Source organism: Anabrus simplex, chromosome 1, assembly GCF_040414725.1.
Source record: "Anabrus simplex isolate iqAnaSimp1 chromosome 1, ASM4041472v1, whole genome shotgun sequence".
In the NCBI taxonomy this organism is placed as follows: domain Eukaryota; kingdom Metazoa; phylum Arthropoda; class Insecta; order Orthoptera; family Tettigoniidae; genus Anabrus; species Anabrus simplex.
This window is the reverse complement of record NC_090265.1, coordinates 413,881,379-413,907,753: the sequence shown is the minus strand read 5'-3', so window position 1 is coordinate 413,907,753 and position 26,375 is coordinate 413,881,379. Positions and strand designations below refer to the sequence as shown.

The following is a 26,375-nucleotide window of genomic DNA, read 5'->3' as shown; positions in this document are numbered from 1 at the left end:
GGGGAAGACCAGGCAAAGTAAATAAACTAAATTTATATCAGTTTATTTCTGTAATTACGTATGACAATGACATGAACTTCACTGTAATTGTTCCTTGTTTATTTCCATTTAATTGATGTAAAAAGCAGAATCAATTGTTAAAGTATTCATAGTTAAAATTCGGTATTAAGTAATTCTATCAAATTATTCACATTGCCTATATAGCCGGACAAAGTGAATATTCACATGCGAGCAAAGTGAATAACAAAATGAATTGTTTAAAAGTGTTAATACTAAGAAAATATATATTTGATATTTGCATACAAATGGAATTCAACAATTTGTTTTCAATAGTTTTTATACGTTCACAGTTTACCTGTAATAGCTGACTGAAGGGTTGGGGGGGGGGGGGGGGGGGAAGAGAGAAAGGAAACACACATTCAATATACTGAAAATTAATAATTATTATTCTGTTCCTTTATCACAATGTTCTTAATGTTCAGTGTGTTTATTCAAACTGAACACAATAATACTGGCCACGCCCAGAATAAGATTCATCACAAACTGTGCATGGTGTTTTTGCACTGTTTTCTTCACTTCCGAGAGCCTCCGTGGCTCAGGCGGCAGTGCGTCAGCCTCTCACCACTGGGTTCCGTGGTTCAAATCCTGGTCACTCCATGTGAGATTTGTGCTGGACAAAGTGGAGGCGGGACAGGTTTTCCTCCGGGTACTCCAGTTTTCCCTGTCGTCTTTCATTCCAGAAACACACTCCATTACCATTTTATTTCATTTGTCATTCATTAATCATTGCCCCAGAGGAGGTGCGACAGGCTTCGGCAGCTGGCACAGTTCCTATCCTCGCCGCTAGATGGGGCTTCATTCATTCCATTCCTGACCCGGTCAAATGACAAAACAGGCTGTGGATTTTCATTTTCTTCACTTCTTTAGAAGCTGTCTCTTAGCTTGACAGCTAGGTCCAGCGTTGTTTATTCTTTTCTTGGACATTTTTAGCCTTCTGCTGATCTTTGATCGGCGTGCTTGTAAGGACATCAGCTTTCTGGCAGGTCCGCCCCCTGGCCTTCACTTGAGGTATCATGTTTGGAAGTGGCCTCATTTCTTTCGGACTGCATTGTTTTGGATTATCGCCACTTGTTGATGATTCCTCAGTGAAGTGTGTGGTTCCTTCAGCTTCATCAGGCACTTGAATCTCAGATGTGATTGGATTATCCTGATCAACTTCGCAACTGGTGACGGATGCAGGTGCACGTTCTTCATCCCAAAACACATTTGGGTTATAAGGCCACAATCCAGCACTTCTGAACCCATTTACAGCATTCTGGGCAGCAGCTGCTTTCAAATAAGCAGGTGCAAACAGTCCAGCAAAGTCAACCTGGTTAATTATTCTTCCAGGATGATTCTTCTGGAACGTACTCACTTCTTGCTCATAATATATCTTCAAAGGGCCATAAACCGCAACATCCAGAGGTTGCATTTTATAAGTCGTGTGAGGAGGAAACAACACAAACACAACATTGTTCCTGGATACAAACTCAAGGGCAGGGTATATTTATGTGACTCATGATTGTCAAGCAACAAAAGAACTTTTTTGTCAGGTCCAGGGTGAGCATGCTCGACAAAAAATGTAGCTCTCCGTTTACCCACCCACTTTCGGTGACTGTTGCTTGCGTTCCTGGTGGAGCGTTATCAAGTAGTCTCTCTTGCATCCTTTTTCTGGAAAAAATGAGGAATGGTGGGATAAAGCCTCCAGCAGCATTACAGCAACATATTCCTGTAGTCAATGCACCTCTTAGTGTGTTGGAAATTACACCAACTTGCTTCTTTCCTACCAGAGATAACACTTTTGGGAGCTGTTTTGTTGGAGAAATTGCAGTTTTGTCCATATTGAACAGAGTACTTGCCGTTATGTTGTTTTTGTCAATTTGTTCCTATAGAATACTGTGGAATCGATCCACTTGAGGACGATTAAAACCCGCGAGCCCTTGCATTTGATGTTGATTCTGGTGTACGCAATACAATTTTGGGATGTTGACTTTGAAACCCTTCCAGCCAGTCAGCTCCAACACTAACAATTTTTTTTTTTTTTTTTTTTTTTTCCAGCTTGAAGGACAAGGGATTTTATTTCTATTGACAAAATCATATGCCAATTTCATTAATTCTGTTTTTGTAAGTACATTAGAAGAGACTGTCCATTTCTCTCAAACAGTCAACTAGTTCGAGTTCTTGTTCCTCACTGAAAACTATTCTAAATCTGCCTAACTGCTTCTTGCTAGAGCTGGATTTGTAGTGCTGGTACAGCGTAGAAAAAGGAAGACCGCATTTTTCAGCATCAGAGTAATAGGATTTCTCTTAACATTCCTCCAGAGCTTTCTTCATCGTTTCTTTGGACTGGCTGCCCTGATCACTGGCTCATTTGTAATTGTAAACCATCTGAAAATAAAAATACAACGTTCAGATTATTATTGATACACTTGATATGTTAATTTTGACATGTTTACTTAGTAATTGTCAAAATTGGTCTGCTTTAAATAGGTTACAATCCTACTAAACCTACCAGTTTACACTGGTCTGCATGGTAAAACAAACAAACAAACAAACAAACAAACAAACAAACAAACAATAAATAAATAGTTTGGTATTTCTATCAAGATAAACTATTATTCACTCTAAAGTAATTATGACCGGGCGAGTTGACCGCGCGGTTAGGGGCGCGCAGTTGTGAGCTCGCATCCAGGAGATAATGGGTTCAAATCCCACTGTCAGCATCCTGAAGATGGTTTTCTGTGGTTTCCCATTTTCACACCAGGCAAATGCTAGGGCTGTACCTTAATTAAGGCCACGGCCGTTTCCCTCCCATTCCCAGGCCGTTCCTGTCCCATTGTCGCCATAAGACGAATCTGTGTCGGTGCGATGTAAAGCAAATAGCCAAAAAAAAAAATTATGGACAAAGTATTCAACAACATTAACCTGCACGGGCAAAGTGAATAAATATCTGCTTTGCCCAGCTGTGCTCCATTAAGGATATCATGACGGAACACTTAAATGTAATGTAGCAAAAAGCAAGCAAAGTGTGTCAGTAAGCGGTTGGGAAGAAAACTAAAATACATTGTAATCGCAATCACTTTTAAAATAGATACAAATATCTATGAATAACAGTGTAGTCTCACTCTGTCTACAACTGCAGTCTTTGTACTACTGATTCTCATATCTCCAGCAGATTGCAGCACTTACTGCAGAAGCAACTCAGCATAGTTGCTCACAGACCTGTAACTTATTCACTGCTCTACACAGTAAAACATCATCTATGACCTAGCGTAATTTTCCGTAATGGCCAGGCAGGCATCAATTTTTGAAAATGAGGAAGACTCTCATAGTGCATTGGCACTGCCGGTGGCTCCAAGTAGCCTACGCAGTGGTCTCCATGGTATGCACTAGCCGTGCATCTTGGTAGGTGTGCTATTTACCAACTGATGAGCCCAACTTAGCACACTGGGGTGAAACGCTGGCAACCAAGAATGAGTTAGCTGGAAAATTTATAATGTCCAATAACGGACCAACTATATTGTTATTGCCCTGGCTCTTCGCTGTGCCTGGTCCTTCCCTACTTACAGTGATCCCTTTGGCGTACTATCACCCCATCAACATTGTAATTAAAACTGAAAGGACTTTACCTCTTGTTGAAACAACCTGAATTTCCATCCCATTTACCACAATACCATTGTCCATTTTCCATCTCACAACATTGTCGAGGTCTTTTTGTAGTTACTCACAGTCTTGTAACTCATTCACTACTCAATACAGTAAAACATCTTCCACAAATAGCCTTATATATGACTCCAGTTCCTTCTCATATCATTTATGTATATAATAAAACATGAAGGTCCAGTAATACAGCCCTTGGAACGCCCCTCTTAATCATTACGGGATCAGATAACTCTTCACCTACTCTGATTCTCTGAATTCTATTTTCTATAAATTTAGCCACTCGTTCAACTACCCTTTTGTTTAGTCAATAGCCGTCATTTTCATCAGTTATCTCCCATGATCTACCCCCAGCATTTACTTGGTGTGAAAATGGGAAACCACAGAAAACCATATTCAGGGCTGCCAACAGTGGGATACGAACCAATCATCTCCTGAATGCAAGCTGATAGCTATGTGTCCCAAACTGCACAACCACTTGCTCAGTACCAAAAGCCTTGGATAGGTAAAGAGCAATACAGTCCATTTGACCTCCTGAATCCAAGATATCTGCTATATCTTGCTGGAAGTCTACAAGTTGAGCCTCACTGGAATAACCTTTCCTAAACCCAAACTGTTCTATCAAACCAGTTAGTAATTTCGTAAACATGTCTAGTACAATCAATAAGAATGCTTTCCCAGAGCTTACAAACACATGTCAAGCTGACTGGCCTGTAATTATCAATTTTGTTTGTCACCCTTTCCCTTGTACACTGGAGCTACTATTGCAACTCTTGATTTATTTAGTATCACTCCTTCGTGCAAACAGTAATCAAATAAGTATTTCAAGTATGGCACTATGTAGATGTATTATCATAGGTAAATTTCAGTAATTTGCCACCATTAGTTGCATCCTCTATATGGATATCGTTATATCCAACTACCTTTACATACTGCTGACTGAATACTTCTGCCTTCTGTAAGTCCTCACATGTACACTCCACTTATTCATTAATGATCCCTGGAATGTCCTTCCTGGAACCTGTTTCTGCCTTAAAGTATCTACACATATCATTCCATTGCTCCCTAAAATTCATATGGTTGCTAGTAAAGTTTGCATCATGTTATCCTGATGTTGATTCCCATTGGGATTCTGAAATATTTGTTCCGAATGAGTAAATTTATAATACCACTATAAATGGTCCGTTATTGGACATTATAAATTTTCCAGCTAACCCATTCCTGGTTGCCAGCGTTTCGCCCCCGTGTGCTAGGCTGGGCTCATCAGTTGGTACCTAGCACACCTACCAAGACGCATGGCCAGTGCATACCGTGGAGGCCACTACGTAGGCCAATTGTAGCCACCGGCAGTGCCAATGCACTATGAGAGACTTTGTCTCATTACCATTACTAACCTTCATTTAGATTACACGTTTCACTAATGTGTAATGGTGGTTGCATATGTAGCAAGGCACATCTTGCCCCGTCTCAAGTTCGAATAATGCATGCCTCTAGTATCCAGGTAGGTGTACATCCTATCTACAGTTATTCACAAATTATGCAGGGTTATTCAGATAAGATATCCACCTCAAATAACTCGTGAACATTTTAAGATACTGACATTCTGTTTTCACTTTCATTAATGGTATTAGGGGGTTCATAGTTGAACATGTAATACTTTTCCAGACTTCTGACAAAATTTATCGGCACACACTTTCCACATGAGAACATAATTTCACACAATAACTGCTTATGATATACTAATAAGCTTACACTCGTAGTTACACCTCGAATGCTCTAATACCTTCGGGTCCAGAAATGAACAAGAGCTGACCAGGGGAGGTTGGATAAGATAGATGAAAGTGAGGAGCCTGGCCCAAGTAAGTGCTGCCAGGACTCCTGTGGTTGCCAACCCATGCTCACAAGTTAAGAGCCCCTGGGACCCCGCAGGGGACATTGTGGGCATTATTCTACTGCCCGCCACCCACAGGGGGCCAGGGAACAGTAGTTTTTAAAGAGCTAGTCTTATTGGGATGAGAGGAATGCATGGCTCAAAATCTTTCTCTTTGACCGAAGCCTGTAAATATGGTCACTTCTAGGGACTTCATTTGCTTTGTGGTACCACTGCACAATTTACAAGAATATTAGCAATATAAATGATGGAACTCATGCTTTAAGAAATATGTGGCAGGTATGCCAGCGACAAGAAGACGCAGTCACAGTCATCCCTGTTGTGCATCACTTGTTGTGTGACATTCACCTTGTCTACCAAAATATGTTCCATAACACTCGCACAATCTTACATAAACTGTTAAACAATAGCGGAAATTCAAAATCAACAGCAGAGAAATAGTAACTCCCAATTTAATTCCAAATTATATAACCAGAAATCAATGCAGCATCCATCCAATCCATGGAAACAATCTAGGGAAGGGCTTGATTCCAATCCATAATCATTGTCCAAATAACAAAACTGTTGTATGTAAACCAAGGAAACACTGAACTCCAATCATTGTTTAACTTAGAAGACAACGGTCATTCCAGAGTGGAAGTGGGGAGATCTGTCAGTAACAGACACAATAGTGTCAGGATCATACCATGAAACAAACATTTTCCATTCATTCACCAAATGGCAAGAAGAAAATCCGTGCGCTGGGCGTATGATGTAAAATAAATTGCCAGTATTTGTGCAGTGGATGTCCTTATGGGTCCTTGCACGTTCTTTACTGTCAATTTTTTATCTTCACCGTACCCCAACACCTGAGATTTTATTTCCTTTAGCATGTGTCGGGAGGTAATTCTGCTTGTAAAATACCTCTTCCAGTGAAGTTACATATGCACACAGAATGATTTTTCTATGTGTAACCTCTTTCTAACCCCCTTAAAGTTTGAATTCTTAAAACCAGTTGTTATTTAATTCTCTGAAAATGAGAGGATCTATTATGTGAATTGTCCTCTCCATGTGTCAAATGGTTTCAGAGGAGTGAATAATTTTAATTATGTAACCCCTTAAATCTCCCTGTGATATGAATATCTAAACCCTTTTCTCTTTGAGCCTCACAAGAGAGACGAACGAAAATGAAATGGAAAGCTCATGTTTCAAAAGACCTGACACAATGCAATATATCCAAGGATAGGGTCCAAGACAGTAAATACTGGGCGAGAGTGACCAGAAAAGCCAACCCCAAAAGAAGAAAAAACTAGATGAGTCAAGTACCACTCACCAATTCACTCACTTGCTAATCACCATATCTCCAACACCTCTTAATGTAGGAAGTTCAAATTTTACATGATGGATGCCCTTAAATCTTATATGTTCACAAATAGAGGGTTTGAAAAATTTGACCTCTAGACTGTTGCTGCCTGCCACTTTGACCATCCACATTTTTATCCATTTGGTGGCATCCCTATAAATGTTGTGGCAAGTGTAGAACAAATTAGAGTGCTTAAAGCAGGCCAGCTGCGCCTGAATTCTGTGTGCATGGAATAATGGAATACGACCTCGGTTCTATTTTGTTGGTTTTCGGAACCTGAGGTAATGATTAATAGGGACAGGCGGGGGCATTCGTATTGCGATGTTAGAGGTGAAATTCTTGGATCGTCGCAAGATGGACCGAAGCGAAAGCATTTGCCAAGTATGTTTTCATTAATCAAGAACGAAAGTTAGAGGTTCAAAGGCGATCAGATACCACCCTAGTTCTAACCATAAACGATGCCAGCTAGCGATCCGCCGAAGTTCCTCCGATGACTCGGCGGGCAGCTCCCGGGAAACCAAAGCTTTTGGGTTCCGGGGGGAAGTATGGTTGCAAAGCTGAAACTTAAAGGAATTGATGGAAGGGCACCACCAAGAGTGGAGCCTGCAGCTTAATTTGACTCAACACTAGAAACCTCACCAGGCCTGGACACCGGAAGGAGTATTATCAAAAAAGAACAGCAGAATTGCATTTTTGTCATCAAGAAAGGACAACAGAATTTCATTTTTTTGGGGTAATATTTTGTTTTGTGAGAAAGGAAGAAATACGAGAACTCTGGACTCTGCTGGAATATTTGTTTGTGTAAATTAAACATGTTTGTAATAATCTTTTTTAAATAAGGAAACAGCGAGATATATGGAAATATAAATGAACATTGCAAGATGCGAGAAATTGTTTTTGAAGTGATTTTTTTTTAAAGTAAATTTTACGTAATTGATCGTTTAAAATTATGTCAGCAAGCATGAAGTAAAGAAAACATTTGGGATATTTAACTTGAAGAATTTTTGAAGAATTATTTAAAAATTATTTTTTGTAATTCCGTATGTCAAAATTGTAATCCAATGTAAAATTTTGTAAGGTGCTTTATTTTGAAGCATCCTATACCGCACGCGTGGTTACTGATGTTGAAACGGGTGATGTAACCCCTCTTGAATCAGTAGGCCAGGAAATGAACATATATGGTCATGCAATTGTATTGGCAAACGAGAATCTAGTAGAAATTGTTTCTTATTGGTTAATTGTAATCGGCCCATTTCCGGTCTTCTTGCTGGTTTTCGGAAAATTATGCATGTGCTCGGCGTCTTTTCCATCCGACTCACCTAGCGAGTGCAGATGTGCTCAAGGATTTCCCCTCCGGGGACCCTACCTCCTTTTTGGTAAGTGCCATTTCCATTTCCATTTCAATGTTTTCTGATTTTGTTTGATTTAATTTAACTCCTTTTGTATTTTGGTATTTTCTCGCTTAATATAATTTTTAAAGTTTTGTTTTAACATGTCTGAGTTTGCCCTAGATTCTCGTAGGTTGTAACTTCAAGTCTTATACCTGCATTTTAATTGACAAGCCTTGTGTAATTCTACATACATTTAACTTGCATTTTACTAAAGGATTTAAGCTTCCTGATTATTTTTTCGCTTTGGTTAGCCAACCTATATCTGTCGTCGAGTCAAGCATCAGTTCCTATGTAATTTAACTTGCTTTTTGTAAAACTTTCTTTGTTATTTTTAATAAAGTTGAGCTAGAGGGTGTTTATTGTAAGTCTTTTTCCCCCCTTAACGCCATACCTACCCATGGACCCCATTGGGCCCCCGCACATTCCACAATCCTGTCTTAGTTGTCAATTTTTAGGTCTGTAAGTGTTCCCTTGTATTGGATTTAAATTTGCGTATTGAAAGTTATCCGTCACGTTTCCATGCTCTGATGTGTATTCACCGCCACTGCGTTATTTGACTATTTCTTTATTCACATTTTATGTCAATTTTTTATTATTATTATTTTCACATTATTTTTATTAATGTCAATATTTATTATTATTATTATTTTTAGTATGTGTAGGCGTAATTGTCCCTCTACAGTTACAAATGTCTCCATCAACCTGCAACACAAATTCAAGATAATTGAAGGTGCTGGCATGAATGACTTTCTTATTGTCAAGAAGCAGTGCTGCACTTATCTGGCCATCCATCGAAAAATTGCAGTGCATATACTCTATCTTAGATCTCCTGACTTTTAACCCAATTTCTGCCAATACATATTTCCGATTAAATTTGTCATGAAGTGCACTTACACTGTCTGCCACTAGCCCAAACAACATACTCCACAGGGCTTCTTGCTAGATATCCCTGGATAGTTAGCCCATACCTTTTCATAAAGATAATTGATAAAGTGCAGAGTCCTGATGCAGACCTACTTTAACTGCAAAATTTTCCATAGGCCTGCATGAACTGCACACATGTTTGGCATTTATACCTTGAATGAGGGTGATGTATGCATGTAGAACTTCTTTATGTTAAGGGCCCACCAAATCATATCCCGTGGCACTCTGTCATAGGCCTTTTGTAAATCTATAAAGACAATATGCAGTTTTCTTTCTTTTTTTTTTTTTTTCAAATCAAAATCTCTTTATTTGCAAATGAGGTGTCTACCTCGGTGGCAAATGGTACACTAAAATACATTATTGTCAAGCACTAAATATTAAATTAACTAGAGAAGAATTTTTTTTCCTATAATACAATATTATACAATTTACGCTAACAATGTTTTCTATTAAACACACAGCTCATCCTTAATAAATTTATATTGTTTACAAAATTCTACTTATAATATCTCCTGTACTACTTACAAATATAGTCAACTGATATACAGTATGTGGAATTACTTCAAATGATACTATACAACTGGTATAACATTAATATTTACATTGCATTTATTTATTTACTTTTTTTTTTTTTTTTTTTACCCGTTCTGGATCCTAAGTAGCATAACGACCTGCTGCGTCTTAACCAGAGCCCCTTTTGCCACCACTTTTCAGAGTTCTTGAAGGGCCTTCACAGCTACCGTAGCGGTCCCAGGGCCCTCGAAGTCCCCACTGTACTTCACCCCTACAAGCAGTCCCCTACTTTGGCTGTCCAAACTCCTTAGACCAGGGGATGGAATTAATTTATTCACACACATTTTTTTATTTACAATAACCTGTACTGGTCGAATGCCCTCTAACACTTCATTTATTTTCTCTGTTGCTGTTTATTCTCTTCTTGAATATCTGTACAGATTTTGGAAAAGGATCAAACACTACCCGTGGTAAACTGTTCCACTCCTTCACACCCTTCCCAATGAATGAAAATTTACCCCAATCGCTAAAATTCCTTCTAATTTTATATTTGTGGTCAGTCCTGCCGATATAATTATTTTCCAACTGAAGCCTCTCACGGATATCTCCCCATGCTTCTTCTCCTGTATAGGCTCTATATAATCCTATAAGTCTAGTTTTCTCCCTTCTCTTACTTAAAGTTTCCCACCCAAGTTCCTTTAACATTTCTGATACACTACTCTTTCTCCTGAAATCCCCTGTTACAAATCTTGCTGCTTTCCTCTGCACACTATCTATTTCTTTTATTAGGTATTCTTGGTGAGGATCCCAAACACTGTTTGCATATTCCAATAATGGACGAACCATACTCAAGTAACTTTTTTCTTTTAATTCTTTGTTGCATCCTTTAAGTAGCCTCATTATGACATGTAATGATCTGTATGCTTTCCCAACAATGTCATCAATATGACCCTTCCAGTGCAAATTACTTTCAAATCTCACACCTAAGTATTTGCACTTGCCATCTTTTGGGATAACTACCTCATCCAAAGTATATTCAAGTTCAGTTTTAAAGCTCCTGTTTGTAAAAGTTGTAACAGTTGATTTGCCTCCATTAACCTTCATATTATTTTCTTCAACCCATTGTTGGATACATTCAAGGTCCCTTTGTAATTCTGAACAATCCTCAATGTTGTTTATTTCCCTATAAACAATTATGTCATCTGCATACAATCTTATTTTTGATCTTATATTGTTCCCTAAATCATTTGCGTATATTAAGAAAAGTAACGAACCGATTATACTACCCTGTGCAATTCCCTTCCAAACTTTCTCTTCCTGAGATACATTATTTCCTACTTTGACTTTCTGAACCCTTGAATTCAGAAATGCTTTTATCGAACGTGTAACCCTTACGTCCAATCCTATTCCCTCCAATTTCTTTAATAATATTCCATGTTCCACTCTATCAAAGGCTTTGGAAAGATCTATGGCTATGCAATCTAGCTGACCTCCTGAATCCAACTGATCTGATATGTCCTGCTGAAATCCCACCAGTTGTGCCTCACAAGAAAATTTCTTTTTAAATCCATACTGGCTCCTCATGAACCAATTTTTATCATCACATATCCCTCTGATGTACTTCGATATTAAACTCTCCAGAATTTTACAAACTATACTGGTCAGGCTGATTGGTCTGTAGTTCTCTGGTTTCCTTTTATCACCCTTTCCTTTATAAATTGGTATTATTATAGATTCCTTCCATTCCTTTGGTATTACACTATTATTTATGACATAGTCAAAGAGAAATTTTAAATAAGGCACTATGTACCACCCCATTGTCTTTAATACCTCCCCAGTAATTTGATCACTTCCTGCTGCTTTTCCTTGCTGAAGCAGTTGGATTTCTCTGAAAATATCTTCGTTTGTGAATGAGAAGCTTCTTGTTTCCCTCTGTCTCTCTCCCTCTCTATTTTCTGTTTCGGTTTCCAACTCTTGACAATCATCTACTGAATCTCTAAATTCCCTACTAAATAGGTTTGCTTTCTCAGTATCTGTTAAATAGTGTTCACCCCCTTCTCCCACCATTGTAGGAATTTGGATTCCTTTTCCTTTTTGATTCCTGATATATGAATACAACTTTTTCCACTTCCCTTTGTGGTCATTACCCTCTTGAAGTATGCCATTCATATAATTCTCTTTTGCTTCCTTTTTCACTCTATTCAGTTCCCTCATTAGCTGTTTTCTAGTTTCTCTACTCTCCCTACCCTCTTTGATTTTTCTGTTTACTATTCTACATTTTCTTTTTAATTTTCTTATTTCCCTTGTATAATAAACAGGGTCTGAGGTCGTTTTACCCTTCTTAACAGGTACAAATCTCTTCTCTCCTTCCCAAATAATTCCTTTAAATTTAGCCCAAAGTGTATCCACGTTACTCCCTTCACTTATCCAACAACTGAATTGTGATTTAAGGTAAGTCCCAAATTCATCAACTTTAGTTTTTCTGTACAATTTCTTGTCTTGTGTAACCCTCTTATTAAGCCTTTTTGTTACAAGTCCTACATCCATTATTGCAGCCTTATGGTCTCCTATTCCTTCAATTACCTCAGTTTTATCAACAATTTCCCATGGTTTAACCAAGAATACATCTAGTAAGTTATTGAGACGAGTCGGTTCTTGTACTACTTGTGTAAATCCTCCCTCCCAAATTAACTTATTTGCCAGTTTCTGTTCATGGGCTTCACTTGCAGCTCCTTTCCATTCAACTTCAGGCAAATTTAGATCTCCCCCAATTATTACCATATCATTATTATTGTTTTTACGAGTATAATCTATTATTTTTTCAAAGATTTCCATGTCTCTTTCCTTTTCTGTGCAGGCAGTACTTTCTGGTGAGCAATTGGAAGGCAAATATGATCTGATTTTGATTGGAAGTTTTTCACAGGATACTCTGGAATTCTCTTCATTGAACAGTTCTTGAAAATACAATTTATGATGGCTCTTAACTTCCTCCTTCTTTGTTATGACAGAGTTTTGCTTATCCTTAATGCATCTCCTTTTCTCTTCATTTTGTTTCTAGATGGTCATATAAAACCTCAAATGCATGATCTCTTACCATACTTGCTGCTTTCTTGGCATTGTGGTATTACAGGTAGTTCTGTGGATCATCATGTTGAAACATAGCACATTGAGTAAAATCAAAATTGATGAATGGTTAAAATTACTTAATTTCGTTTTAGACAACAACTATTTTACCTTCAATAAGAAAATTTACAAACAAGAAGGTCTAGCAATGGGAGACCCGAATACTAGCCGATATATACTTAGATAATCTCGAACATAGTAAGATTATTAATAACATCAACGGACTCTGTCTTTGGCATCGCTATGTTGATGATACCATAGCTATCATTGATAAACAAATCAACAACAGCAATAAAATACTATCATTTCTCAACAACTTAGATAATAATATTAAATTCGCTAAAGAAGATGAGTTCAATAACTCTTTGAACTTCTTAGATATCAAAATCACACGAGCATTGAACAAATTCGACTTCCAAATATACAGAAAACCCACCTTTTCTCCAACAACCATAAAAAATGATTCTTTACATCCCAACTCACATAAAAAAGCCACTTATCACAGTTTAATATATAGAGCATTAAAGATCCCTATGTCCTCTATTCATTTAAAGAAAGAATTACTATTCATTAAGGAAATAGCTAAATTCAATGGATTTAACACGAGTATGATTGATAAAATCATCAATAAAACCAAACTGAAACTAGCTACCAATTTAACTCCATTGAAACCCGTCAAACCAAAATACGCTAAATTCACGTTCACTAACCATAGCATTTATCCGATAACCAATTCATTAATGAAGCACGAAATAAAAATAGCCTACACAACAAAAAACACTAATCGTAATTTATTCTTCAATCACAACTCTATTAACATCACAGACAATAATTACTCTGGATCAGGAATATACAGATTGAAATGCTCTACATGTAATTTTTCTTATGTTGGCCAAACTGGCCGCAGCTTCTCCACCAGATACGCCGAGCATTACAATGCCCAAAGACACAACAAATTCTCCGCAATGGCCAACCACATGAGGGACACAGGGCATAAATTCACCACAATAGAACAAGACCTCCATATCCTAAAAAGAGTCGATAAAAGCAAACTCATGACAGAATATGAAAACTTATTTATTTTCCTCGACCGACATTTTAATAAAGATAAGAATCTAAATGACACTATTGATAAAAAAAGCCCCTTGTATGAACAGATTCTTATTTTATTACGAGAATCAACTTCCCTCACCAACATATTCTTAAAAATCTTCAACCTCACATCATTTAGCGTTCCCACCTCCCCTACAGCTAATATACCCCCCTCCCTTCCCCCCGCCGCTAGTACCTCTAATTCAAATACAACCAATAAACCCATAGCCACACCCACCGTAACATCGCTCCCTCCTATAGCCTTACACCATTACAACACGCGCAGTAATACACTCTCTTCCTTCCCTCCCACCAATAGCAGCCCCCCTCCAATAGTTACGTCAACGCAAACAGATCCCCCTCCAGCACAAACCTTCAGTTATAACACACGTAGCAAGAAGTCTACTGTTGCAAATACTTCTAACTCATAATGTTACAAGCTATCTTTGTCACCGTCAAATGGTAAGTGCACACGATTCTACTTCAATATTTTCAAATATCTTTTCACACAATTAACTCTACGTTTCTTGCTTCCTTTTACAGTTCCACTTTTATATGCTTTTTCAACTAGAATATCTACAAACTCACAATTTACAACATTTGAACATCACTTCAAATTTTGAGATGGTCCATAGTGATCCTATTTGAAACTGTTCTTCAACTTCTATTCACCAACTTCATATCTTCAACGTGTTCTACAACTTCACCATATGCATCTGACTTTCGTCTTTTATCTTCAAGATCATGATTAACTTCGGATCTCTCGACTAACTTTGACTTTTATTCTCTCTTCTTTACTTTGATTATATACGATTTTTCACCATCGTCTAATTATAACCGCCAAACTATCAACTTTACTTTTATGCAATCTTACTACTTGTTGTATAACAATCTGTTGTTTTATCCATTGCACTTATTTTAGCAGCCTTCTAATGTTAATTTTGTTAATACTTCTACTATTATATCTCATCACATTGTACAAACCATCATTGTTATTTTTAATGTTATTTTACTTCAAATCTCTTCAAGATTTTAAAATTCATTTCATTACTACATGTTATTTAGACGCTTATTTTTAATTTAAGGTTAAGACTATGGCTGATGATGCCTTCAGGGAAGGCAAAACATGTACCACTATTAGTTAACAAATTTATGTAAATCATCCAAGACGATTTTGTATTGATTAGGTGGTCTAATAAATAACTTAATGTTATTATTTCAATCAAATATCATCAATACGGACCAAAAATGATTTTTATTACATGTAATAGTTGCCAATATTACGTTGAGAGAAGGCCGGAACACCCAGGTTGGTTTGATATGGGTTTGAGTCTTGAACTTTCAACGTTCTGGATGATCTCCAATGATCTCCGACGATGCTGCGGGGTAATCACTCGTTACATAACTTATACGAGCGTCCAGAATTACACAGTCCCCTGACACTTTGGTTTAACAGCTCTGTTTCTTTTTATATGGTTGGGATATGCCGTCGAATTCACTCTTAATCTTGTAGATAGAATTTAAAAGTTCACTAAAGATGTAGATGCGAGCGGCATCGAGATTGGAAGAAAATAAAGCACAGTTCATGAATAGAAAGAATGAAACTGAAAATTGTTCACGCATTCGGCACAGTTTGTGGTGATTTTCCACTAAATAAAGGAGCACTTGACATTGAAAGAAATGTATGACTGCTCTAGAGTTTATCAAAAACACTGCTGTCAGTCATGAAACAACACTAAACACTTTGACGAAGAAATAAGGTTGAAATGAAAAGCACAGTTCGTTGCTAGGCGCACTTGACATTAAATAAAATATGTGACTGTTCGAGAGTTTATCAAAGACACTGCTGTCAGTCACACACAAATAATTTACACCCTGTTCAGAAGAAATAATACACAATTTTGTTTGAATTGGATAAAGAACACAGTTTGAGTTCGGAGTGAAACCTTGGTGTCGTAGAACACGATTATACTTTTATCATGGTAATCATTTGCATTAACTTTCATGGGAAAGTTCGAACACTTTCATAAATACTCGTGTCTATTAAGGAAATTATGCTGACTGATATTTAAAGAAAAAATGTCACAGTTAATAGTATAAATAGTGTCACACTGACATTAATGGTATGGGTTCAGAGATTAAGTTCTGCTGACTGATATTTAAAAAGAAATATCACAGTTCCTAGTATATCGCGGTAGTGCCACATTTAAATTAATATTGGTTCGGAGATTAAGTTTCACACAGGCAACGTGGTAATGAACTCAGTTCCACAAGAACGAAAGTAAGTTATATTGAGAAGTTTCTACATGCGCACAGAATATAAGTTATACTTTACTGTTGTCACCTAAGTCCAATACATGACTTGTCATAATCAGAGTTCAAACACGTGCACAGATTATAAGTTCAACTTGATTGATAGACTCAATGTCCATTATAAAGACTTTGTTATACATTCGAGTTCACACGCGCACAATTGATGAGTTCAACACGACTGTCAGAGTTTAAGTCCCACATGAAGACTTTAAATATTCGAAGATAGACTCTGTCAGCACTTCGACGAACACTGCAGCGTGGAGAGTCAGGCTGAACACTCAGCCATGACTGTCTGATCTGGGTAAAGTGAGCTCTCCTTATATTCGGTTTGGGGCTCCTACGTCATCACATAACGTGATCTCTTTGAAGCGGATTATCTCATGAATACCTCGACGAATTTCCTTGGGATTCGCAATTTGAGACGTTTATGCTATCCTCTTCAAAGTGACGCATTGCTCAAGTCACTGCGATTATTATTAGAGAAGTTATGAATTTTTTCAATCGAATGTTCGCGAAGGTGTGACGTTCATATCCAGAATATACCAGGCCATGGAGGCTACACGTGGCGTCATGCGGGTAGTCAAACTTGTCCCTGCAGCTATGTCACACACACAGCTGTCGGCGGCTTGCCTGCTCACTCTTCCGAACGTAAACAAACCAAGTTAGCTCTGAACGTCTTGCATAATGATTGAATACAATTAATCATAAAAAATACGGCATGTACAGGTCGTAACCGGTACAATGTCCTCCATAAATTATATTCCTCTTACAATTTTCAAGATGTCTGATTCCTTTCTTCCATTTTTTGGATGAGGAATTATGAACATAATCCAAGGTAAACAATAAAATAAAATTTTGCAGCTTTAAACACAGTGAAAAAAACTTGTCTGCAATGCAGCTCAACCAAACTTAACACTGTATCAATCACCAATGATCTGCATGTAGGGTAGTCGCCCTGGTGGCAGATTCCCTATCAGTTGTTTACCAAGTCTTTTCTGAACACTAGGATTATCAAACATACTTTCTACCAACTTTTACCAAAGCAGTCATTTTGACAGATAGTAACACATATTCATTTCTTGAGGATATTGGTGCCAGAAAAAGGTTCAAATTGAGTACAAAAACATCATAGACGCTATGTAATTTAATTACGATCATGTAGGACTTCTAAATAAATAAATAAATAAATAAATAAATAAATAAATAAATAAATAAATAAATAAACAAAAGAAATAAATAAATAATAAATAAATAAATAAATAAATAAATAATAAATAAATAAATACCCTGACTGACAGAGCAAATGCAACACCAAGAAGGAGTGGTTCGAAAGGGATGAAAGTTGGGGAAAAAACAGAGACGGCACGGACGAATAATTGATGTTTATTTCAAACCGATATGCAGGTTACACAATGCGCACGGCATCGACTCAGTAGGATGTAGGACCACCGCGAGCGGCGATGCACGCATAAACACGTTGAGGTACAGAGTCAATAAGAGTGCGGATGGTGTCCTGAGGGATGGTTCTCCATTCTCTGTCAACCATTTGCCACAGTTGGTCGTCCGTACGAGGCTGGGGCAGAGTTTGCAAACGGCGTCCAATGAGATCCCACACGTGTTCGATTGGTGAGAGATCCGGAGAGTACGCTGGCCACGGACGCATCTGTACACCTCGTAGAGCCTGTTGGGAGATGCGAGCAGTGTGTGGGCGGGCATTATCCTGCTGAAACAGAGCATTGGGCAGCCCCTGAAGGTACGGGAGTGCCACCGGCCGCAGCACATGCTGCACGTAGCGGTGGGCATTTAACGTGCCTTGAATACGCACTAGAGGTGACGTGGAATCATACGCAATAGCGCCCCAAACCATGATGCCGCGTTGTCTAGCGGTAGGGCGCTCCACAGTTACTGCCGGATTTGACCTTTCTCCACGCCGACGCCACACTCGTCTGCGGTGACTATCACTGACAGAACAGAAGCGTGACTCATCGGAGAACACGACGTTCCGCCATTCCCTCATCCAAGTCGCTCTAGCCCGGCACCATGCCAGGCGTGCACGTCTATGCTGTGGAGTCAATGGTAGTCTTCTGAGCGGACGCTGGGAGTGCAGGCCTCCTTCAACCAATCGACGGGAAATTGTTCTGGTCGATATTGGAACAGCCAGGGTGTCTTGCACATGCTAAAGAATGGCGGTTGACGTGGCGTGCGGGGCTGCCACCGCTTCGCGGTGGATGCGCCGATCCTCGCGTGCTGACGTCACTCGGGCTGCGCCTGGACCCCTCGCACGTGCCACATGTCCCTGCGCCAACCATCTTCGCCACAGGCGCTGCACCGTGGACACATCCCTATGGGTATCGGCTGCGATTTGACGAAGCGACCAACCTGCCCTTCTCAGCCCGATCACCATACTCCTCGTAAAGTCGTCTGTCTGGTGGAAATGCCTCCGTTGACGGCGGCCTGGCATTCTTAGCTATACACGTGTACTGTGGCACACGACAACACGTTCTACAATGACTGTCGGCTGAGAAATCACGGTACGAAGTGGGCCATTTGCCAACGCCGTGTCCCATTTATCGTTCGCTACGTGCGCAGCACAGCGGCGCATTTCACATCATGAGCATACCTCAGTGACGTCAGTCTACCCTGCAATTGGCATAAAGTTCTGACCACTCCTTCTTGGTGTTGCATTTGGTCTGTCAGTCAGTGTAAATAAATAAATAAATAAATAAATAAATAAATAAATAAATAAATACATACACTAGTAAGGCAGAATGTTCTTCTTACACACTTAGCTTACATTATATACATATCTGAATGAATCTCACTTTCTTCTTTTCAACTTATTTGTCACACTGTACACACACACTTTGCTTGGTCACCTTTGAAGTGCACTTAGCCAGACCAGTTTTGTACAGACTGCACACCTTTCCTTTATCTTGTTCCTTTTTCAAACTGCGACCTGACACTGTCTGCGATGTGAACTCTCTTCGGAGGCTAGGGCCTCATTGTTGCAGCCAACAGTGACAATGGTGTTGAGAGGCGTCCTAATCCGATACGATGCGTATGGATGCACTAGATCGGTTGGCAGCCGGTCTCAGGAATACCCTTCTCGGTATTTGTTTGCCGGCTGTTGCCGTATACAAGCATAAGCGTTTATACCAGCAAGGTCTGATATGTTTAACAAGACATCGCCGACTCATTGACTTTACCAGGTACTTACGGTCCATTTGATCAACTATGTCGACACCAAATTTGGTAGAATTATAGAAAGGGACTGCTTCAGGTTTTTTCTTCGGATGTTGTTTGCTGATGCTTACATCAGTATGTACTGTACCAAGAATGAGGACATTCATGTTCTTTTTACCTCTGTAGGACACGAGAGTTGCATCCTCATTTTTGTACACTACTGTGCTGTAGCGTGGGTCGCTGCTGGTCTCTACAGATGGAGGAACTTCTCTCCTACTACGGGTCAGAGTGCCTACGATACTTGTGTTCTTTTTCTTCAATGATTTTGCTAGTTTTAGTGAAGTGAAAAAGTTATCACTAGTGATATTTCTTCTCTGACTGATGAAAGGCTTAGCAAGACACAATACTACATGTTCACTGAAAGACCGATCGGTGGGTCGAGTTTCACCTTTCGCAAGATAGGGAAAACCGTTTACCACATACTTGGCTTCCACATAGACAGCCAAACTTGTCGGTTCATTGGCCATATACTGCATAAATGGGAAAGAGCTGTTCATCCACAGTAACATTCTCACCTGGTCAGTAGAAAATACTACAATTTGATATAAATTTGTCCCACACAATGGATACAAACACAAATCTATCAGTTTTCAGGCGATCCCTGCAAGTATATTTTCCACCGAATCGAAGAAACCCTATGATTTTCAGGAAATGGTTTCATGTCATAGTTCGGGAGAAAATTCCAGGATACAACTTCTGTGACCACAGATCGAGAACATTCGTGTCAGCTCCATAAGTTCTGCATGCACCCAATTCTTCCAAAGAAAGCGACCCTTCTGGATTGTTCATAACTTCATGGGCTCTAACCACAGTATATCGCTGGATGTGGTGCAGCATGGATTCGTCAATAAAAAAACACCAAGCAGTAGTGGGACAAGTTTCTTCAATGTGGCGTTTTGCATGTCCTGTGGGACATGGGATTTCTCCTAAGTATATTTTGCTGTCCTCGACAACCTGGCAGACTTTGTAGATCAACGCAAGTTCCCACTGTTCCATCCAAAGCAACCTCTTCCTCGCCAAATGCCACGTGCTGACCACGCCCGTATGTTGACTTCCAGCAGCGTACGCTCGGCCTTCTGCAGTTGATATTGTGCTCTTTGCTAGTGATTTCATGATCTGCCTGAATGTTTCCTTCAACCGCAAACTATAAAACCAAACTTACTTACACTGTGCACAGAATTACGTAAATACAAAATGACTAATATCAAATAGGCTTACCTTTTTTTCATCAGCAGTTTTGCTGTTGTGCATGCATCGCCATTTGGTGGGTAATTATCCAACCCTTGAGATAAATTGACTGTTATAAGGAAATATTATGTAAATGGTTCAGAATTTCGGCATACACCAGCAGACTACGTGAGAATATATTTCTTTGGAGTAATTACAAATAAATGGGGAATCTAATTTGAATGTTTGTAAGGACTGAGCATGACAATTGACTGCTCGTTATGATTGCACATCGTTCGATACTGAACAAATACTGACTATATTTTCTTAGCAGTGTACTTGAATCATTGTTTGAAAAGAGCCAACAGCTGCCCCATTGTAGCACACCAATACGCTATATTTGATACTACAGTAATAAAATATACTCTTACAGCTTGTTAGAATGATGTTCCGCTCTAAATGAATGCCACAAAAGTCTGATATATAGCGACTGCAGTAGCGGTCAAAATGACCATCCAGTAGGAGTAGGTATATGACCTCAATGCAACAACTAGAAATGAATAACAGGTATTTGAAGCTATATGCCGAAAAGTACACTTAACCCTTTAAGGCATAGTGGTTTCGATTGAAACCACCTACAATTTTATTTTATGTCTTCCTTATGCCTCAGTGGTATCATTTGAAACCACTTGCATTGCCTCTGTGAGGTGCTGTTCTCTGGTTATTATTTTTAGAACTGATGGAATCAGATGCAACCAGCTAGCAAGCAAGGACTAATCTTACATCCCACAATACGCTTCGAGTCGCACGTTGGCCAGGCCGAAGAGGTGGACGCCGAAAAGAAGTCAATTTACCAGCCAACTGTAAACTACTATAAAGATAAATATCACCTAGACAATATTTCCGTCCATGAACTCATGATCGGAGCTCGAGGCACAATCCCTAAATTTCTTGTACAGCTATGGGATTCTCTCGGTCTCAGCCGGACACGACTTCACGACATCGCTATCACCGCAATACGAGGTTCAGTGACCATACTCCGCAATCATCTATATAACATCTGAAGAACCGTATTGCAAATATATTCCTCAGCCTTGTGGTGCTTTTTCTACCTGTCACACTAGCAAAGTCAACAGTAACTTAGAAGACAAAATACTGTGTAGTCGACATACTTTGTCCTTGTGGCAGCCTCTGCATGGGGGAATTTGTAATAATAATGTATAGAAATTCCATGGAGATATTTTGTGCTTGAAGCATTGTGTAACAGTTGTTTTGAAAATGTAATTTCCTTTGGTGTAATTTGATTTCATTGTCTGGATTTCAGGTACGTTTATTGTTGTGATATCTAAGAAACTATTTGAAAATAATAAATGGTTGATATGAAGTTTTAAGTTTAGAGAATTTACGGAAATGTGAAGTAGTTTCAATTGAAACCACTGCAGCTTACTGCGTGTTGAGTAAAATAACCTTACATTTTTTCAGAACAGAATGTTGAGAAATAAGTTAAACAAGAAGGAAATAATTGAACTGTTGGAAGATATTACATCAGATGGAGAATCAGATGACGATGACAGTGATCCAGGGCATGGTATGGATGAAGATAGTGAAATATATGCTGACAAGAGTGATAGTGACGTGCGAATAAGACCAAGGACACTAGTCGTCATACCTGACAGTGATAGTAAAATGGAAGTTACATTAGATAGTGATAACTATTTCAGTAGCGAAGATTATGTACCTCTTTCAACATTAGGAGGTAACTGGAGCAAAAATCACTGCGATAAATATCCAACTGAAGGATTTTAATAGAAATGTTGTCTCTGGCCCAGCAGGAAGTTAGTTTCAAAGACTCTCCTGGCCCATCTATCACTCCTAAACTGATGAGTTTTAAACCTCAAATGGCAGCAGAGAAAAGAAAGTCTGAAACAAAACACATGCCAATACATTGCTCTTCAAAATGCTGTGGATACTGCAGTACGAAGAAGGCACCTCACAGGACAACATGGTCATGAACAACATGTAGGGTCAGTATGTGCCTTTCATCTGACAGGAACTGTGTCCTCCCTTTCCATCAGTGATTGTTTATTTAGTGAACACTGAACAATACATTATGTCTCATGTAAAATTAAAAGTTTGTGTAATTTAAGTAAAAGACTCGTACTCTTAAGCAATGATCTACAGGCACAGTGGTCTTAAATAAAACCACCCCATAATTTTGTACGTTTTACTGAAAAAAAAAAATTTTTTTAGAAATATTACTTTGTTTCGATGACTTGCATATGTAAATGCCAGTTTCAAAATATGAAAAAAAATAGTTCTGTGCCTCAAAGGGTTAAGATCATTAAAAGCCACCAAAAGATTTGTTTGTCCTAACCCCACAACGAATGATAGAGAAAACAGAACTGAAAACGGTCATTTTGACCGCTGCGGTAAACCTAGTGTTAAATGATTGCAAATAATTTGGAAATTTACTGAATATCTCCCATGGTAAATTATTCCAATACCTAACTCCTTTTTCTATAGATGAATATTTGCCCTATTTCTCTGTTGAATTCCAACTTTATCTTCATATTGCGACTTTCCTACTTTCAAAAACACCACTCAAACTTATTAGTCAACTTATGTCATTCCACAGCAACTCTCCATTGATGGCTCAGAACATACCACCTAGTCGAGCAGCTCGTCTCCTTTCTCCCAATCTTCCCAGTCCAAACTTTCGAGCATTTTTGTAATGCTACTCTTTTTGCAGAAATCACGAAGAACAAATCGAGCTGCTTTTCTTTGGACCTTTTCCAGTTCTTGACTCAAGTAATCCTGGTGAGGGTCCCATACACTGTAACCATATTATAGTTGGAGTCTTAACAGTGACTTATATGCCTTCTCCTTTACATCTTTACTCTAACCCCTAAATACACTCATAACTATGTGCAGAGATCTGTACCTTTCATTTACAATCCCGTTTATGTGATTACTTAAATGAAGATCTTTCCTTATATTAACCACTAGGCACTTACAGTGATCCCCATACGGAACTTTCACCCGCATCACTGCAGTAAAAAAAAAAAAAAAAAAAAAAAAAAAAAAAAAAAAAAAAAAAAAAAAAAAAAAAAACTGAGATGGCTTTTCCTATTAGTGAAACTCACAACCTGTTTATCATAATAAATAATTTATTTAATGCGCACAATGACCGGGCAAGTTGGCCGTGCAGTTAGAGGCGCGTGGCTGTGAGCTTGCATCTGGGAGATAGTGGATTCGAATCCCAGTGTCGACAGCCCTGAAGATAGTTTTCCGTGATTTCCCATTTTCACATCAGGCATATGCTGGGGCTGTACCTTAATTACGGCCATGGCCGCTTCCTTCCAACTCCTAGACCTTTCCTATCCCATTGTCGCCATAAGACCTATCTGTGTCGGTGCAACGTAAAGCCACTAGCAAAGAAAAAAAAATGCGCACAATGTGCAAAGAATTAATACAGTGTGCACCACATCTTGAACATACACAGTTCAAACCTAGGGGGGTTCATGATAAAGCTGTATGTTACGTAGTTTATAATGAAACCCACGATTTATCATGGCAACGGCAGAGTAGAAATCTTCCCAGATGTTGGCTTTCTTCGATCTTAGTCTTGAAGCAGATGTACATAGGATGTTGTTGCTGGAAGTAACAACTGTATTCTTAGCTCCTCCACATAAAATTCCTCTCTGGATAGCTCATACACAAGCCGGGAAGGAGAATATTTGGAGGCACAGGGCAGGTTTCAAGTAGTTTGCCTTCAACTTCTCAAGTTTTTCTAGCTGTTCATACTCAAATGTTTCCAAATGTTTTCCAAGCCATATGTTGCTACAGGGCTGATTTTTAGATGAAAGAGTTTTATGGCTGTTTCTAAAGACAAGTTTCTCAGATGCTTAATGTCAGATATTGCTTTAATAGATGCATTTAGACGGTCCATGAGATGGAGGGTTTGAAAAATTACACCCAAGTATTTAAAATGTCTTATGAACTTGGAAAGTTTTCTGTACATTCAGTTTGAGCTCATTTTGATTTATCCAACCTACTATTTGGTTGAAAGATTCCTGGAGTTCCTTCTCTGACGTTGATGTCAAGACCATATCATCAGTGTACATTAATAGTTTGATGTTTTCCTGGTTTACCAAATCTACTATGTCTGCTGTTGCAATGATGAATAGTAGAGGACTTAATGGATCTCCCTGTAATACCCTGATAGTTTGTTATAAAATATTAGATTTGGTAATGCCATCATCTACTTCTACTGAGTTGTTGAGCAGTAGGTTCCTAATCAGCGGTATAAGGTAGTTCGTACTGCCAATAATACTCTCCAATTTTTCTAACAGTATGGTTCTGCTTATGGTGTCAAAAGATTTAGAATAATCTATAAGGATGGCATGCAGTTTACCGCCTGGTTTCTTTAAGGCTACTCTATGTCAGTTTGGAGACAGTGGATCATTGATTTTCCCTTTCTAAATATGAATTGTGACTCTGGTAGGTTATTATCCATCAATTTAACGAGACGTTTACCCACTAGTGAAGTTAAAGTCTTTAGTACAGTACATTCTAGCACTATTCCTCTATATGAGTTGGGATCTGCGATGTCACCTTTGCCTTTATATAACATTTTGATAGTAGATTTTCTCCGGTTGTCTGGTATCCTACCTTGCCGCAAACATTCATTCATTCATTCATTCATTCATTCGGTGAGTGAAGGATTCCCCCATTTTTGGAAGAGCAAAAATGTGATCTGGGCCACATGCCTTGTTATCTTTAAATGCTGTAACAGTTGTTACTACTTCGTTAATTGAAAATCTGTCAATTTCAGGGAGTATTTGAAGAACTAGTATGAAATAATTAGTAGAACATGTGTCTCTCTTGAAGCACTGCACTCAAGTGCTTTTCCCATACTTCCATTGGTAAGTTCCTGGAGAACTTTGGTTGTCTAGGCTTCAGAGCCAGGTAAGGATCTAGATTGGCACATTCTATAAGTTTCTTTTCTTCCTCCTCTCTTTTTGGCTTCTTTTAGTAGGAGCTTTTATGCTCTCTTCTTACTGGCATATATTTCAAGGAATTCCTTTGTTTTCTCTCTTCTGGCTATATGTAATGCTTTCAGTACATCTCTATGACATTTATAGCATTCCTTGGTGTGCCAAGGTTGTGACTGATGGTACAGTAGCATTCTGGAGCGGCACTTCTAGATATAATACAGCTTCATTAAGATTACCCTCTCGTAATAGGTTAAGTATCGTTTGATTAACTTCATCATAGATAAGAGATGGATTACTTTTTCTACTTATTTTTGAACAGCTAACTGTATCAAGCATACTATTCTCCAGCTGTAAGGAAGTTGCAACTGGTAGGTGTTTCCGCTGCACCTCAAAAATGACCTCCTGCTTGATCGGTACAAACTTGGGAGTTTATAAACATAAAATCTATTGTGCTAGCACCATTATGAGACATGTAGGTATTCATGTCAGAGGCAATCACCAACCGAAGACCTTCCTCTTCGAAGAAGTCCAAAACTTCTGTGGATTTTTGATGTTCTATATATCAATGAGACAATTTAGGTCTCTGGCAGGGATAATGGCATCATCTCTAGTAGTCACAGTTAAAGCTTTACTAACTTCCTCAATAATCTCAGTTGGTGACATATCTGGCTGGAAATATA

At 38.7% G+C, this 26,375-nt stretch overlaps 1 protein-coding gene across 1 annotated transcript in view; it reads right to left on the bottom strand.

The window, feature by feature from the left end:
• Positions 1-402: 402 nt before the first annotated feature.
• The window catches only part of Pdxk (pyridoxal kinase), a 177,318-nt gene continuing 151,345 nt past the window's right edge, over positions 403-26,375 (bottom strand). Inside the window, exon 8 of the mRNA XM_067135089.2 lies at positions 403-2,427. Within this exon, the coding sequence (XP_066991190.2) occupies positions 2,399-2,427 (29 nt within the window). The 3' untranslated portion in view covers positions 403-2,398. The remainder of the gene's footprint in view (positions 2,428-26,375) is intronic.